Genomic DNA, 13,230 nt, shown 5'->3' on the forward strand with positions numbered 1-13,230 from the left:
TGACCGGAAATGTGTCAGACTTGCCTTCAAAATTAAATTAAATACTTTCAATATTATAAACTATTCCCTATTTCGTACTGCACACAGTCCAGTTAAGGTTTTAATGATTCAGTCTAACTATTTTATTTCAGTGTGACATCGATAATGTAGCATTAATACGCCATGTAGCTGCTGAGGGGACTTTATTTTTTGACATTTTCTCGGAAGTGAAGCGTTTCCTGCTTCACTTGAGGGTCGTGCCGCCGCTGACGGCCACAAGAAACCAGACGACAACAATAAGCGCAAGATACCGCAGCCAGGCAGCGGGAAGCTCGTGTTATTGTGTTGAAAGCCAGGTGAGTGGCGGTTTATTCAACATAAAAATGGCGGCTTTGTAAACAGGCGATATCTGTTTCAGTTACTGTAGAGCATCTTGTTCTTTTTCTCTCCTCCCACTGAGGCTCATTATTGTAGAGAGCAGGTAGACTGGAGCTGGGCTGACAAAGGTGTGTGTGTGTGTGTGTGTGTGTGTGTGTGTGTGTGTGTGTGTGTATTAATAATATATAAGTATTTTTATGCTCATAGTAACAGTGTCTAAGATATTCTGCTTAGCTAGAATCTTCTTTGTCGGGCCGCCTTTGTGTGTGTGTGTGTGTGTGTGTGTGTGTGTGTGTGTGTGCGTGTGTGTGTGTGTGCGTGTGTGTCATCATGCTTTGTTATATGTGACCCCTGAGACTAACCTGACACTAACCCCTACAGTACCATGCTGTGTGTATGATGCACTTTAATGATAATGATACAAAAGTTAAATATTAAAGAAATAATAATCATATGAAACACACTCACAAACACTGCTGATTGGGCTCAGGTGACGTCAAAAAACAAAAAAAATAGAAAAAGGAAAAAAACGTGTCTACGCATTTGACACCCCCCACCCCCACCCTTCACACATAAACACACACTTTACTCATTATACCTACACAATATGTGCCTAAAAATTACACTTCAATTACAATGAAACTTTACAGGAGAATATTATATTATATTATATTATATTATACTATATTATAGTATAATATAATAACAGCATTGCTTCCTCTAAACCAACTTCATTCATAAATGTTCATGTTACATGAACAGTTTTTAGATATATAACAGTGTGTGTGTGTGTGTGTGTGTGTGTGTGTGCACGCACCTGGCTGTGTCTTTACATACTGGCGCAGCAGAGCAGATGGATAACGATGGGAGACGTCAGAGGTGGGGCAGTGATGGGAGGGGTGGGTGGGTGTGGGGTATTGGCGATAAGGAGGGGAGAATGTCAGAGGAGGGGAAGGAGGGACCATGGGGGGGGGGTCTGTAAGCAAAGCATAAAGGGAGAGAGGATGGGGCAACGTGGGAGAAAGACAGAAGTGTAAAACAAGGATGGAGGGACGAAGATGAGGGAGGTGGAGAGGCAAGGCGAGCAGATGGAGCACAAGCTTTTTTTTCTGTTCTCTTTTTTCTCCCGCTGATCTGCAGCATTTCATTTATCAACAGCAAATTTTTTATTTGTTTATTTATTTTGGTCCCCATTAACTGTTAGCAGAGCAACGGCTACTGTCCACAGGAAAAAAACCATACAATGTTGTGTTATGTAAATCAAACTTAAGTAAAAATAGAAATACACTACTTTTCAGGCTCACGTTGCGTTATACAGATCTATATACTCAAAAGTATACTTAGACATTACCATTAGTTTCACCTCCACCGTTGACATTAACATTAATACATTTTATGCATTAATCTGAATCTGCAGAATTTAATAGATAATAAAACTGATTTGATTTTAGTCAACCGTCACTGTTGAGATTTTATTTATTGACCAGTATAATCTAGTCACAGATATCAGTGTCAAGTGACAAGGAATTGCAGTACAAAGGTGTGTTTGAGGAAAGCACTGACTTGTATAATTTTCATCTGTAAACTATTGGCTATAACTCTCAAGAAGATATTGATAATGTGACAACAAATGCTCGACCCAAGTGCAGAAAACAAACAGAGGCTCACTGAACAGGTTTCAACAGAGTTTATTGCAAATACTGGTAGGTGGTGAGGAAGTTCAAAAGGTCCAGTTGGTCTGGAGGCAGAGGCGAGTTGAGAGTGAAGAAGCCCAGGTGATTGACAGCAGGAGACCAGAGGACAGTGTCAGGACAGATCACAAGGCAGACCAGGAAACAGCAAGGTGTGTGAGAATGGACCTCAGGCAAACAGAGAGTCGAGTTATGATCAGTAACACGTCACACAACGCAAGGAGAAACTAGAACACTTCTCAAAGGGGCCGAGTTGAGGTGCTGTCAAAGTAGCTGAAACAAGAATGTGGTGACGAATGGTGAGTAGATCTGAGGTTATATAAGGGGAGGGCTTGATTGGTGATGACCGGCAGGTGGGTTGAACGGCAGGTGCATGTAATGATGTAATCAGGGTGGATTCAACAGAGTGCAGGGAACCATGGCTTGAAAACATCACCTCGTCTCTGTCACTTTGATCCCGAAAAGAAAATATTTTTTTCCCCATCTGTGTACACAACTGGACTGTTGTGTTTCCCTGTTGTGTTGGCGGTCAACTTGCATAAAATCTGTGTAAAAGATAAAGAATAGTGGGTGATAGCGATGAAAATGTAAATCATGTGTAAGTCTTTGCAGCTTTTCTTGCTACGTCATCTTCTCCTCCACTCTTTCCTGCTCTTGCACGAGTCTGTTGTGTAATGCCTACTCTAGCATTAACAGAGATCTGTGTGTGTGTGTGTGTGTGTGTGTGTGTGTGTGTTTGTTTGTGTGTGAGAGGGCAAATCTCAACGAGGGTAGGTTTCCATGGCAGCCGTGAGTTGTAGCAGCAGCTTTGTTATAACACCACACTGAGACAGTTAAAGCTGCAGAAGTTTATGGATAAAGGGGGTGTGTGCCTCTTTGTTCTTCTCTCTCCCCAAATTGCCACATTGTAGTGTGTCTGTTGTCATGGTGATGTATAGATTAGTTACGCCCACATTGCCCGGCCCTCCCCTCCTCTCTCTCTTCCACGCTTTATTTTTCTATCTCTGCCAATCTCTCCTCTTCTTTTGGTATGGATGTGTGTGTGGGTGTGTGTGTGGGTGTGTGTGGGTGGGAAAAGGAGGGGTATTGTATTTGATTGCTGTAAACTCTCAGCAAGAAAGAAAATACGTGTATTTCAAAAAAAAAAAAAAAAAAGGTAAACTATCCCTTTAACCTCCTTGAACAACCCTCTGGCTTAACTGTGTTTCCTTCTACATTGGAGATTTTTTTTGCAACCACAGTCTTCAACTTCAACTTTCCATTGTAAAAGATGGACTATTTTCTTCATTTGCCATTTTCATTATCTCTCTCTCTGTCTCTCTCTCCGTCTCTCTCTCTCTTAGATTGACTGAGGCCCTACCATGCCTGTGGCCTCCACCAGGACAGAGCCTGGTGAGACCAGACAGCCTCCTCCTCATTAGTGCCTACCCCCATATGACTGTTCACTATGTTTTCTTTATTCATGTTATTGTTTAATTTTAAAAATGGCTCTTCAAGTACAAGAATGTTTGACTTAAGTACATTAAAGTAATTTAATGTTGTTTCATGTGAATACTATTGAAGGGTTGGATGAATGTAAAGGTAACATATGTAATGTAGTCTTCTAATGGAAGGGAAGAATAGTTAAAGGATCCAACACAGGCGTTAGAAAGCTCATAGAAAACATTATACAACTCTTTTCAGAGGCTGACTCATAACTTCACATAATGAGAATACTAATCTTAATTTTTGAAATAATCATAGTGCAGCTTCAAATAAAGAGGCCATACTCTGTTATCCCGTGACAACGAGATCTTGGGACAATAAGCTTTGTTATCTTGAGATAACAGGATAAAAAAATGTTTGCAAGTATGGCCTTTCTTGGCTTCTGTAAAATAGTCTGAGTCCAGTAAGAAACTCATTTCAGCATGTCTGTCTCCAGGCTGTACAAGGACATGAAAATGCATTTTACAGCAGCCCTGCAGTAACAGCCAAAAGTGTCATTTTCTTTGTTTCTTTTATTGCTCCTTGTTTTCTTTATTGTCCCCCTGACTGTGTGTGTTTGTGTGTTTGTGTTACAGTGCCCCAGGTATTGGACATGATGAGTGACAGCACGACCAGCTCCACCACGGCCAATGACCTGGACCTCATCTACCTCAAAGGCATCATGGAGAGCCCTCTGGTGTGGTTCATACACACACATGGTTAAATATAAAGAAAAATACAGGCTTGTTTGCTCGTTGTGCACATATTTGTAAAGACGCCCCTCCATCATGCTGTTGTGTGTGTTGTAGTATATGAATTGTGTGTGTGTGTTTGTGTTAGGAGCAAGAGGAGAGCCTGAAGGAGCCACATCTGTCACCGGTGAGGGAGAACAATGTGGAGCTCCTGCAGGAGATCCTCCGAGATCTGGACCCCTTCACACACCGCTCTGGCACTGCAGCTGAGCTTTCCCGCATTCTCACACAGCCTCATTTCCAGGTGTGGACAAGTATAATTAAATATCTATAACTTGCTTATCACACCATCACTTAGCCTCTTTGAACCTGTGAAGGGGGTTTTATGTACCTTTGAATACAAAATAATGAAATCCTTTTGTCTTCACACAGTTTGTTAAAAGGCAAATAGAATAGTGTGACATAATATTTTGATGTTTTGTGCCTGTGATTTTTTTTTTTTTTTTTTGTCAGTCTCTACTGGAGACTCATGACTCAGTGGCGTCCCAGGCATGTGATAGCCCGCCCCCAAGCCCATGTGATTTTGTGGATCATGAACCGGAGGAGGGCCACACAAACAACCAGCACCCGCCACCTGACGCAATCCGCATGGTGGGCATACGCAAAGTGGCTGGGGAGCATCTGGTAGGTCACATTAAAGCATGCAGCAGAGTATGTAATGTGTAGTTTTCTGTTAGTTACTACTGTAAATGCTGATTTTATCATCACAGAAGCAGTTAATTATACAATAATTGATTACATACACACATAAATTGTGTTTCAGGGGGTGACGTTCAAGGTGGAGGGTGGTGAGCTGGTGATAGCCCGCATTCTCCATGGCGGTATGATAGACCAGCAAGGGCTGCTGCATGTCGGAGACATTATCAAAGAGGTAAGGTAGGCCATCAAGTAAGTATGACCTTTACTGACCCCTTCCATTCTTTTGGTTGATGGTAGGATCAGTTTTGCCTTGAAATCCTAGTTGGGAACCAGTTCTGGCTTTCTGGCCAAGAGTCAGATGATAACAAATCATGTCTGTATGATGAATATAAAGCAACAGCATCTCCAGACGACGCCATGGTAGCTGTTTTTCCCCATGTTTTCAGCCTTTATGCTAAGCTATCTGTAAATACTGTTGGCTCTGAATTCATATTTAGCATACAGACATCTAACTTGAATGAGGGCATGAATGAGTGTATACTCCAAAATAACAAACTATTTCTTTAATGTAATTTACCCAAGTACGATCTATGCTAGAGTCTGTGAAGACGCTCCAATTAGCTTTTCCATCGTTAAGAGTTTAGAGGCAGCTGGTCATATACCTCACATGCACTTCCACTTAAGGAACTCTTTTCAGGAAACCTAAAGTGGACCATTCAGCCCTACGTAATTATGGACCAGTCCACAAAGTTCCACTTATGTCAAAGGCGCCCTTAACAGTGGAGTACCTCAAGGCTCTGTGCCTGATCCTCTGTTTTTCTTTCTCCTTCATTCTTTATTCTGATGTTTCCATTTTCATTTTTCATTAAAGATGCCGCAAATGTAGCTATTTGTCAATTCAGAAACTTTCTTTCGTCCACTGTGCTTGCAGGTGAATGGGCGAGAGGTGGGCCGGGACGCCAGGGTGCTGCAGGAGGAGCTGCAGGCAACCAGTGGAAGTGTGGTTTTGAAAATACTGCCCAGCTACCATGAAGCCATACCACCAAGACAGGTGCCACATAAAACACATCACAAACTGTACACTCACATGATCATACTCCAAGTCATAGGTCCGGCTAATTGCCGGATTGTTTTAGCTTGTTTTGTATTTTGTATGTCTACACAGAATACAAAACAGACAGAAATTTTATTCAAGAAAAAGAGATAAAGACCCCAGCTCTGTTTTTCCAGGTGTTCTTCAAGTGTCACTATGACTACGACCCGGCCAATGACAACCTAATACCCTGTAAGGAGGCAGGCTTAAGGTTTGAGACAGGGGACATCCTGCAGATAGTCAACCAGGATGATGTCAACTGGTGGCAGGTGGAGTACAGAAGCAGCATGTGTACACTTTATCATTTTATTTTGTGTTGGCTTGCTGATTATTTGTTAGGACTAAAATTCTATGTGTTTTAGTTTTTGTCACAAATCTATTATCATTATCTGTGTGTGCGCTGCACAGGCCCGTCATGTGGAGGGTGGGAGCACGGGGCTGATACCCAGTCAGATGCTGGAGGAGAAAAGAAAAGCTTTTGTCAAGATAGATGTGGAACTGGCGCCAGCAGGTAACAGGAAATAATTAATGAAAACAAAGAAATTATATTGATGATTGATATTTGATTTTCTGTTTTACACTGCCATCTGGTGGTGAAGTCCAGGTCTGCAAATAAATGTCAATTTTTAGTTGGTACCTCAAATCAAATACCAGCACTAAGAAGAACTTTAATAAATGCAAGGGTTATAGACAAGTCTTACTTAAAAAATCTCCCAAATAATCCTGCTGTGAAGTTTTAGTTTGTGTTTTAGTCTGTATTCACAAGCACACTGACAACGGACCCGTCTGTCAGATTGGCTAAAAACAACAGCACCTGTTTATTTTCCAACAACAAGTGGAGACACATTTTAAAGCCAGGCGTGACCTGACACACTTAGAGTTGACCATTTGTGATCAGATCCCTGAAGATGCAGGTCTGAACAGGGCTCTGCTCTCTTAATGAAGCTCTTACGAGAGGCAAACAGCAACGAGGACTCTGCTGCGAGTACTATCTGCTTTATGTGACAGGAAATCTTTGTACTGGTGTTGGAGGGAAGAAGAAGAAGAAAATGATGTATGTGACCACCAAAAATGCAGGTAACAAAACCAGCCCTGTAAAATTTTATTTGCACTGAAGTCATTTATTTATTTTTTTTTTTTTTTTGCTCTTCCACCTATGTTCCTCCCTCTTTCTTTTCTTTAATCCTTCCTGTCTTTCTTCCTCTCTCAGAGTTTGACAGACATGAGATCCTGCTATACGAGGAGGTGGCCAAGGTCCCGCCTTTCAAGCGGAAAACTCTGATTTTGATTGGTGCCCAAGGTGTGGGGAGGCGGAGACTGAAGAACAACCTTCTACTGAAGGATCCTCAGCTCTTTGGCACCACCATCCCATGTATGAAATATGATGCTAAAGAAGTTTGTTTCTACAACCATTGCTCTATTAATTTTATTTATCAATGTTATTTATTAATTGCCTTTTGGGGGATATTTGTGTTTGGTTGTTTTTTTTTTATTTACATTTTTTACACTGCACCTTACTGACACAGCAGCATGAACTGAAGTGTGACATTATTTCCTTGGATTTACTGTTGTCTGTATTAATAGGAAATGTAAATCAGAGGGAATTTCCTGGAGAAATCCTTAGACCCATAACTACAGAAGCTGAGAAAGGCCATACTGGCAAATATTTTATTATTAGTGTTTTTGTGTCTGTTCAGATACCTCCAGAAAGCCCAAAAAAGGGGAACGGGAAAGTCGGATGTACGCCTTCACCAGCCGTAGCAAGATGGACACCGATATCAAGAATGGTCGCTATCTCGAACACGGAGAGTACGACGGCAGTCTCTACGGAATCAAGATCGACTCGATCCATGAGGTGGTTGAGGCAGGACGCATCTGCATACTGGATGCCAACCCTCAGGTACACACACACGCACGCTTGCGTTATATTATGGAATCAAGACAAAGCTGTTCATAGTCAACTCTAAGTGGAACATGGCACTAACTCTGATACTGAACTAAGATGTGGATGGATACATTTGTCTGTAACTAAATATACGTTTGATGAGAAGGCACTGAAGTTCACTGAACTCACTGTCGTGTTGATGAAACCAGTTTGAGACAACTTTAGCTTTGTGACGTGGCGCATCTTCCTGTCCGGTGTTGGTGAGTCTGTCCACTGCAGCCTCAGATTTCTGTCCTTGGCCCAGTGTGTTCTTCTGCTGTCATAAACCATCTGCCTCACGGTTCGATGTGTTGTTGTTTTCTGAGATGCTTCTCTGCTCACCACAGCTGTAGAGAGTGGTTATCTGAGTTACCATAGCCTTTCTATCAGCTCGAACCAGAGTGGCCTTTCTCCTCTGACCTCAACAAGAGCGTTTCCGTCCACAGAGCTGCTGCTCACTGGATGTTTTTTTGTTTGTCAAACCATTCTGATTAAACTGTTGAGCCACAATCAACGTCACTGAGATCACATTTTTTCACCAATCCTATATTTAATGTGAACTTTAACTGAAGCACCTGACCTGAATCTGCACGATTTTACGCATTGCAATCAGTCACTGCTGGTCTCTAAGGAGCTCCATTCAGTAAGTCTGGCGTCATGTGTGTTGCTCAAGGGCATCTCATATCAAGTAATACTGAAGTACAAAGTTAGTCATTCACTGTCACCACTCAGGAATCCCCAGTCAGTTGACCTAAACCCAACTATGTATGTTCTCAAAGAAACCTTAGCGTTTGCACAGCTTTGTGTGTTCTTGTTGCTTTCTAGTCTCTCAAAGTGCTGAGGACCTCCGAGTTCCTGCCCTACGTGGTCTTCCTCCAATCTCCAGACTTCGAAGTGCTCAAGGCGATGAACCACTCGGCTGTAGATGCAGGGGTGGTTACTAAAACACTGACGGTGAGAAACACTTACTGTATGCTCATGCACATGAAGAGAAAACACCAGAATAAGAATATGCAAAACTCAAAATCATGTTTTTTTTTTCTGTCTAAGGATGAAGAACTGCAGAGGACATGCAGCGAGAGTGCTAAAATGCAGGCAGCCTACGGTCACTACTTTGATCTCAGCATCATTAATGATAACCTGGACGAGACCTACCGCACTGTCAAAGCCGCCCTGGAAACAGTTTCCAAAAACCCCCAGTGGGTCCCCGTCACCTGGGTGTTCTAGAAAGAGGCCGCGGAGGAAAGACAAGAAAGACAACCAAGGCACTGAAAATACCACTGTGTAACTAATGGATGTTGATATTTAGATTTTGACACATTTCCACTGAAATTCAATCTGCCCTTTAGCATTATCTTAGCATCAGAACACTTTTTCCTGATTGAAGGTCCCGTATTTTACACCTTTGATGTGTTTTATTTATTGATCCATAAGATATATTTGTGGTTTTAAGAACTAAAAACCATCACAGTGTAGTTTTACATCTCCTTTCTCTCTGGAGCTCTAGTAACAACAGGTCAATGATTGGCTGACTGTTTTCTGAGTGATTGGTGGATCCAGGTGGGCGGGGCCTGGGCTGCTTTGTTGTTACATCACAAAGTTACAGAAGTCCTGACGGCTCGTTTTAAGGTTCAATTTCTGAATACAGGCTGTGTGCATTTCTCTGTGGGCTTTGATATTTTTCACAGTATTAATATAGAACCTAGACCTGCTTTATAATCAAAAAAGACATGGAAATAATCCTTCATACAATGTGGGATCTTTAAGTAACAGCTTTGCTGGATAGTGTGCAGAATATCTTCTTGAAAGTGTGTAAATACTACATCCATTATTACATAGGACTGTATTATTCAGAACAGAGAGGAGGGAATCTGACAGAAAACACAAGGGGTGGAGCAGATCAATGAGGTCCTGAATGTCAGAAATTCACAGATTTTACCTGGACATATCAAGGTGTGCGTGTGTCTGTGTGTGTGGTCCTCTTTGTGCATGGATTTTAGAGCAAAGATTTTTGTATGTTTTTAAATTATTTGTGCCATTACTGATTATCATCAGCAGACTGTAATTGTTTACATTTCATGAGTGAACACTACTGATGGTTACACTAAATCTACAAGCTATGAAGGGTGGTAAAATTTAGCTGACAAAATGTTTAACCTATAAAATTATGAAAATGTTGCGATATATAACATAGAAGCCAAACAAATGTCTATTCAGTTTACAATAATATGACATGAAAGAGGTAAGCCATTTCTAGTATTGTCATTAATGCATTTATTTTAAAAATCGGTCATTTGACTAACATTTTCAGTTGTAAGTAGCACTCGCTTCAACACAGTACTATTAAATCCAGCATATGCAACACTTCTGTTGCTGTGTAAGGCCACAGATTTCCTCATGTCAAATTATTTATTTATTGGATAGTGTTATACTTAAAACTAAGTGTGATCGAGTGCCAACGACGACGAGCAAACCTCACAGTCCCTCTGCTCTGTCAGTGTTGTGAGAGTAGGTTGCCTTTCTTGTTTTTTATTTAATATAGTTACACACACACACACACACACACACTCACTCACTCACTCACAGGCCCTACAGTATGCACATTAATATACTGAATTCACTTGACATCACAGTAGATAAAGAAAGAATAAGACACATCTAAAATCATCTTGGGAATGGAAATTTTTTGTACTGTCATCTAAGGATGTCACCATACCCTTATTAGAAATTTGGCTTAGCCAGCATTAGCATTAACAGCTGTTTACTAACCAGTCTAGAAGAAGCGTTGTAAGCTCAGCATCAAACTCGTTCCTTTAGCACGCTAACCAGATAGCAACGGCCTGTCTCGTCACTTTCTGAAAGATAAGAGTCAGTGTTAAATCCTGACGGACTGAACGGTAATGACTGTAGCCTGCTAATGTTGTGAACACCCAACTCATGTTATGAGCTGTCGCCATATTAGCTTAAACAAGCTAACATTAGCCTTTGTCGACGTTGTGTGTGGAGCTTTGCTACAACAGATGCCAGCTGTCGCAATTTGCAAACAACAACAACATTTAGACAACATGTTGTTAATATAAAGTTAACGACTAAAATATCTCAATATCTCCATACATGACACTTGTTGCTGCGCCTCCACGTGTTGTTAGTATTAACTGTTTCTAGTTGCTGCTGGAGCAGTCAATCACACCAGTCAAACTGTTGGGCATCATGAAGCGGTCAAACATCTACTTGCTGAAACAAAACTGCCTATTAGGTGTGGAATAGTTAATGCTGACATTATGAAGCGACTTACAGGCTAAGAACAAATATATAAAGAGATAATCAGTCAGATCAGTTCCCAGTCGCACACTGGTCATGAACACAGCAGGTGTTACCCAGTGTCTCACACACACACACACACACACACACACACACACACACTCACAGAAGCTTGGTTTTATTACAGCACTGTATTTCATAAGAACAGGTAATTCTGTTCAACATCTAATACACCCAATTTGGAGTTTTTATTTTGTAGTATATATAATTTAAAATAAAACCTTCGTTGTATTCATTAACTCAGTTGTACATAGTTTGTAGATAGCATCTAGATACACAGTGATATAATAGATACTGATATAGTAGGTATGAGATTCTTGCCTAGTATTTGCGGTATGTAACACTTTAGTGATAACTTTAAGAATGTCAGTAAAGACATGTATACTGTCTTTTGCTTTTTCTAGTGTTGTATTTTGCACTTTCAGGCCACCGTACGTGTGGCACTGTCCATGGTGCCAACTGCAGAAAGCTCCTCTAGCAGCTTGTTTGTACTCAGATCTTTTATTGTGGCAGCTAACGAATACTTTTGATGTACAATGAATCGTTGAACGATACTTGGCAAAAAGATTGGTGTTCAGCAAATACAAGCACTGACAAATAACTGACACTAACAGACCAGTTGTTATTAGCATCTCAGTATTAGAGAAGACACTTTCAGTCACTCAGATTTTAGCTCTAGTTTTTAAAGTGGCTTAAGCAGATTTTTGTCGGGCAGCTATATTTGGATCTCTGAAGTGTTTGTCGCTCGCTCCAGGACATTCCAAAACCTCACTGTGTCCCTTTTCTACAAAATCTCATGAACGCAATAAAACCCTTTTGTCACTGTCTCTTTACTTAATTATATATATTTCAATACAACCATAACTCTGAAGTAAACTGGCCTGCTCTTTAAACATGGCTCACTGACAAATATCTAAAATAGGAAATGGCATGAAGTATAGGTTTACTGTACATTCTTTGTGTGTTGTGTATGTACTAAATATGTACTATTGAAGGGTCCCATCTCAAAAGGCTACATAACAAAAAACAAAGTTACCTTAAAGGTGTACTCCAGTGATTTAGTATTGTCCTTCCATAATGTTTGGGGACGTACAACAGACAAATTAAGAAAACAATAGCCCTGCGTTTTAGAAGCTAGCATGGGTCAAGCACCAGAAACCCTGAATACTATATTTCCCATAATGTAACACTCCATTAACCACGGCAAACATGGTACATACCCATGCCCAAATGTTTGCCCTGATGACCCGTGGCTGACAGGACCAAAGCCGAACATCATTTCCAAATTATTGTCCAAACTCCTTCCAACCTGTCAGGTCCCGTCAGGTCAGGTATCCACTCTCTATTTTACAAACTTCAGAGAGCTTCCCTCTGAGCAAACGCTACATTACACAACTGTTTTCACAGGGCGAGAAGTACTCATCCGTACTGTGTAAAAATCACTGGAGTGGCCCTTTAAAAATCACAAGCCTGCTTTTCAAATGAAACCTAACCAGTTACACTGTAAATGCAGATGAATGAATCTAATTCTGGAATGAGACACAGTGGTCAACAAAAAATGTTTACAATATAAGACGCTTTTCTTTCCTCAAAGCGAAAGGACAAAATCTCTACAGACGCGTCACTCTAAAAGTGGACAGAGAGTCGAGCTCGAAACTTGTAATTTTGTTTTAGATTTGAGGATTGTAGAATCAGATATTGTTGATGCTTCTGTCTATACTGAATAAATTATTGATTTGATTGAAATAAGCAGGATTGTTGTGTTTTTTTCTGTAGACAATTTCTGGTTACAGTCTTCAACACATTGATATCCAACTTAACAGGATTTATATAGTCAGTTTACACCTGTCTTACTGTTATATACACACCTGTATGTGCACGTATACTTCCTTGTATGCAATTGTTTTTCATCATTTGTATTTTTACTTGTGCATATTACTATAATCACCACAACTTATATTTATAACTCAATATTTAAAGTTATTTTTA

The 13,230-nt window shown here is 40.7% G+C and overlaps 1 protein-coding gene across 2 annotated transcripts; it reads left to right on the top strand.

Moving 5' to 3' along the window:
* The first annotated feature begins 210 nt into the window (after positions 1-210).
* Positions 211-12,991, top strand: mpp2a (MAGUK p55 scaffold protein 2a). Of its 2 annotated transcripts, XM_056402353.1 has the most exons (14): positions 211-335; positions 3,392-3,440; positions 4,109-4,209; positions 4,353-4,508; positions 4,718-4,888; positions 5,028-5,135; positions 5,835-5,954; positions 6,134-6,265; positions 6,405-6,507; positions 7,005-7,073; positions 7,207-7,368; positions 7,694-7,896; positions 8,746-8,874; positions 8,971-12,991. In XM_056402353.1, exons 2-14 carry the CDS (start codon positions 3,410-3,412, stop codon positions 9,145-9,147), a joined length of 1,662 nt encoding a protein of 553 aa, XP_056258328.1. In that variant the 5' UTR covers positions 211-335; positions 3,392-3,409; the 3' UTR covers positions 9,148-12,991. The 2 variants fall into 2 exon arrangements, with proteins under 2 accessions (XP_056258328.1, XP_056258329.1); XM_056402354.1 differs by lacking the exon at positions 211-335 and having other exon boundaries at positions 1,363-3,440.
* Positions 12,992-13,230: the final 239 nt, after the last annotated feature.

This window comes from Seriola aureovittata, chromosome 17, assembly GCF_021018895.1.
Source record: "Seriola aureovittata isolate HTS-2021-v1 ecotype China chromosome 17, ASM2101889v1, whole genome shotgun sequence".
In the NCBI taxonomy this organism is placed as follows: Eukaryota; Metazoa; Chordata; class Actinopteri; order Carangiformes; family Carangidae; genus Seriola; species Seriola aureovittata.

Coding starts and splice junctions, on each gene's coding strand:
- mpp2a (XM_056402353.1), top strand. CDS start 3,410: ATGCCTGTGGCCTCCACCAGGACAGAGCCTG. Junction 5,955..6,133: donor AAGCCATACCACCAAGACAG/GTGCCACATAAA, acceptor CTGTTTTTCCAG/GTGTTCTTCAAGTGTCACTA. Junction 7,897..8,745: donor TACTGGATGCCAACCCTCAG/GTACACACACAC, acceptor GTTGCTTTCTAG/TCTCTCAAAGTGCTGAGGAC.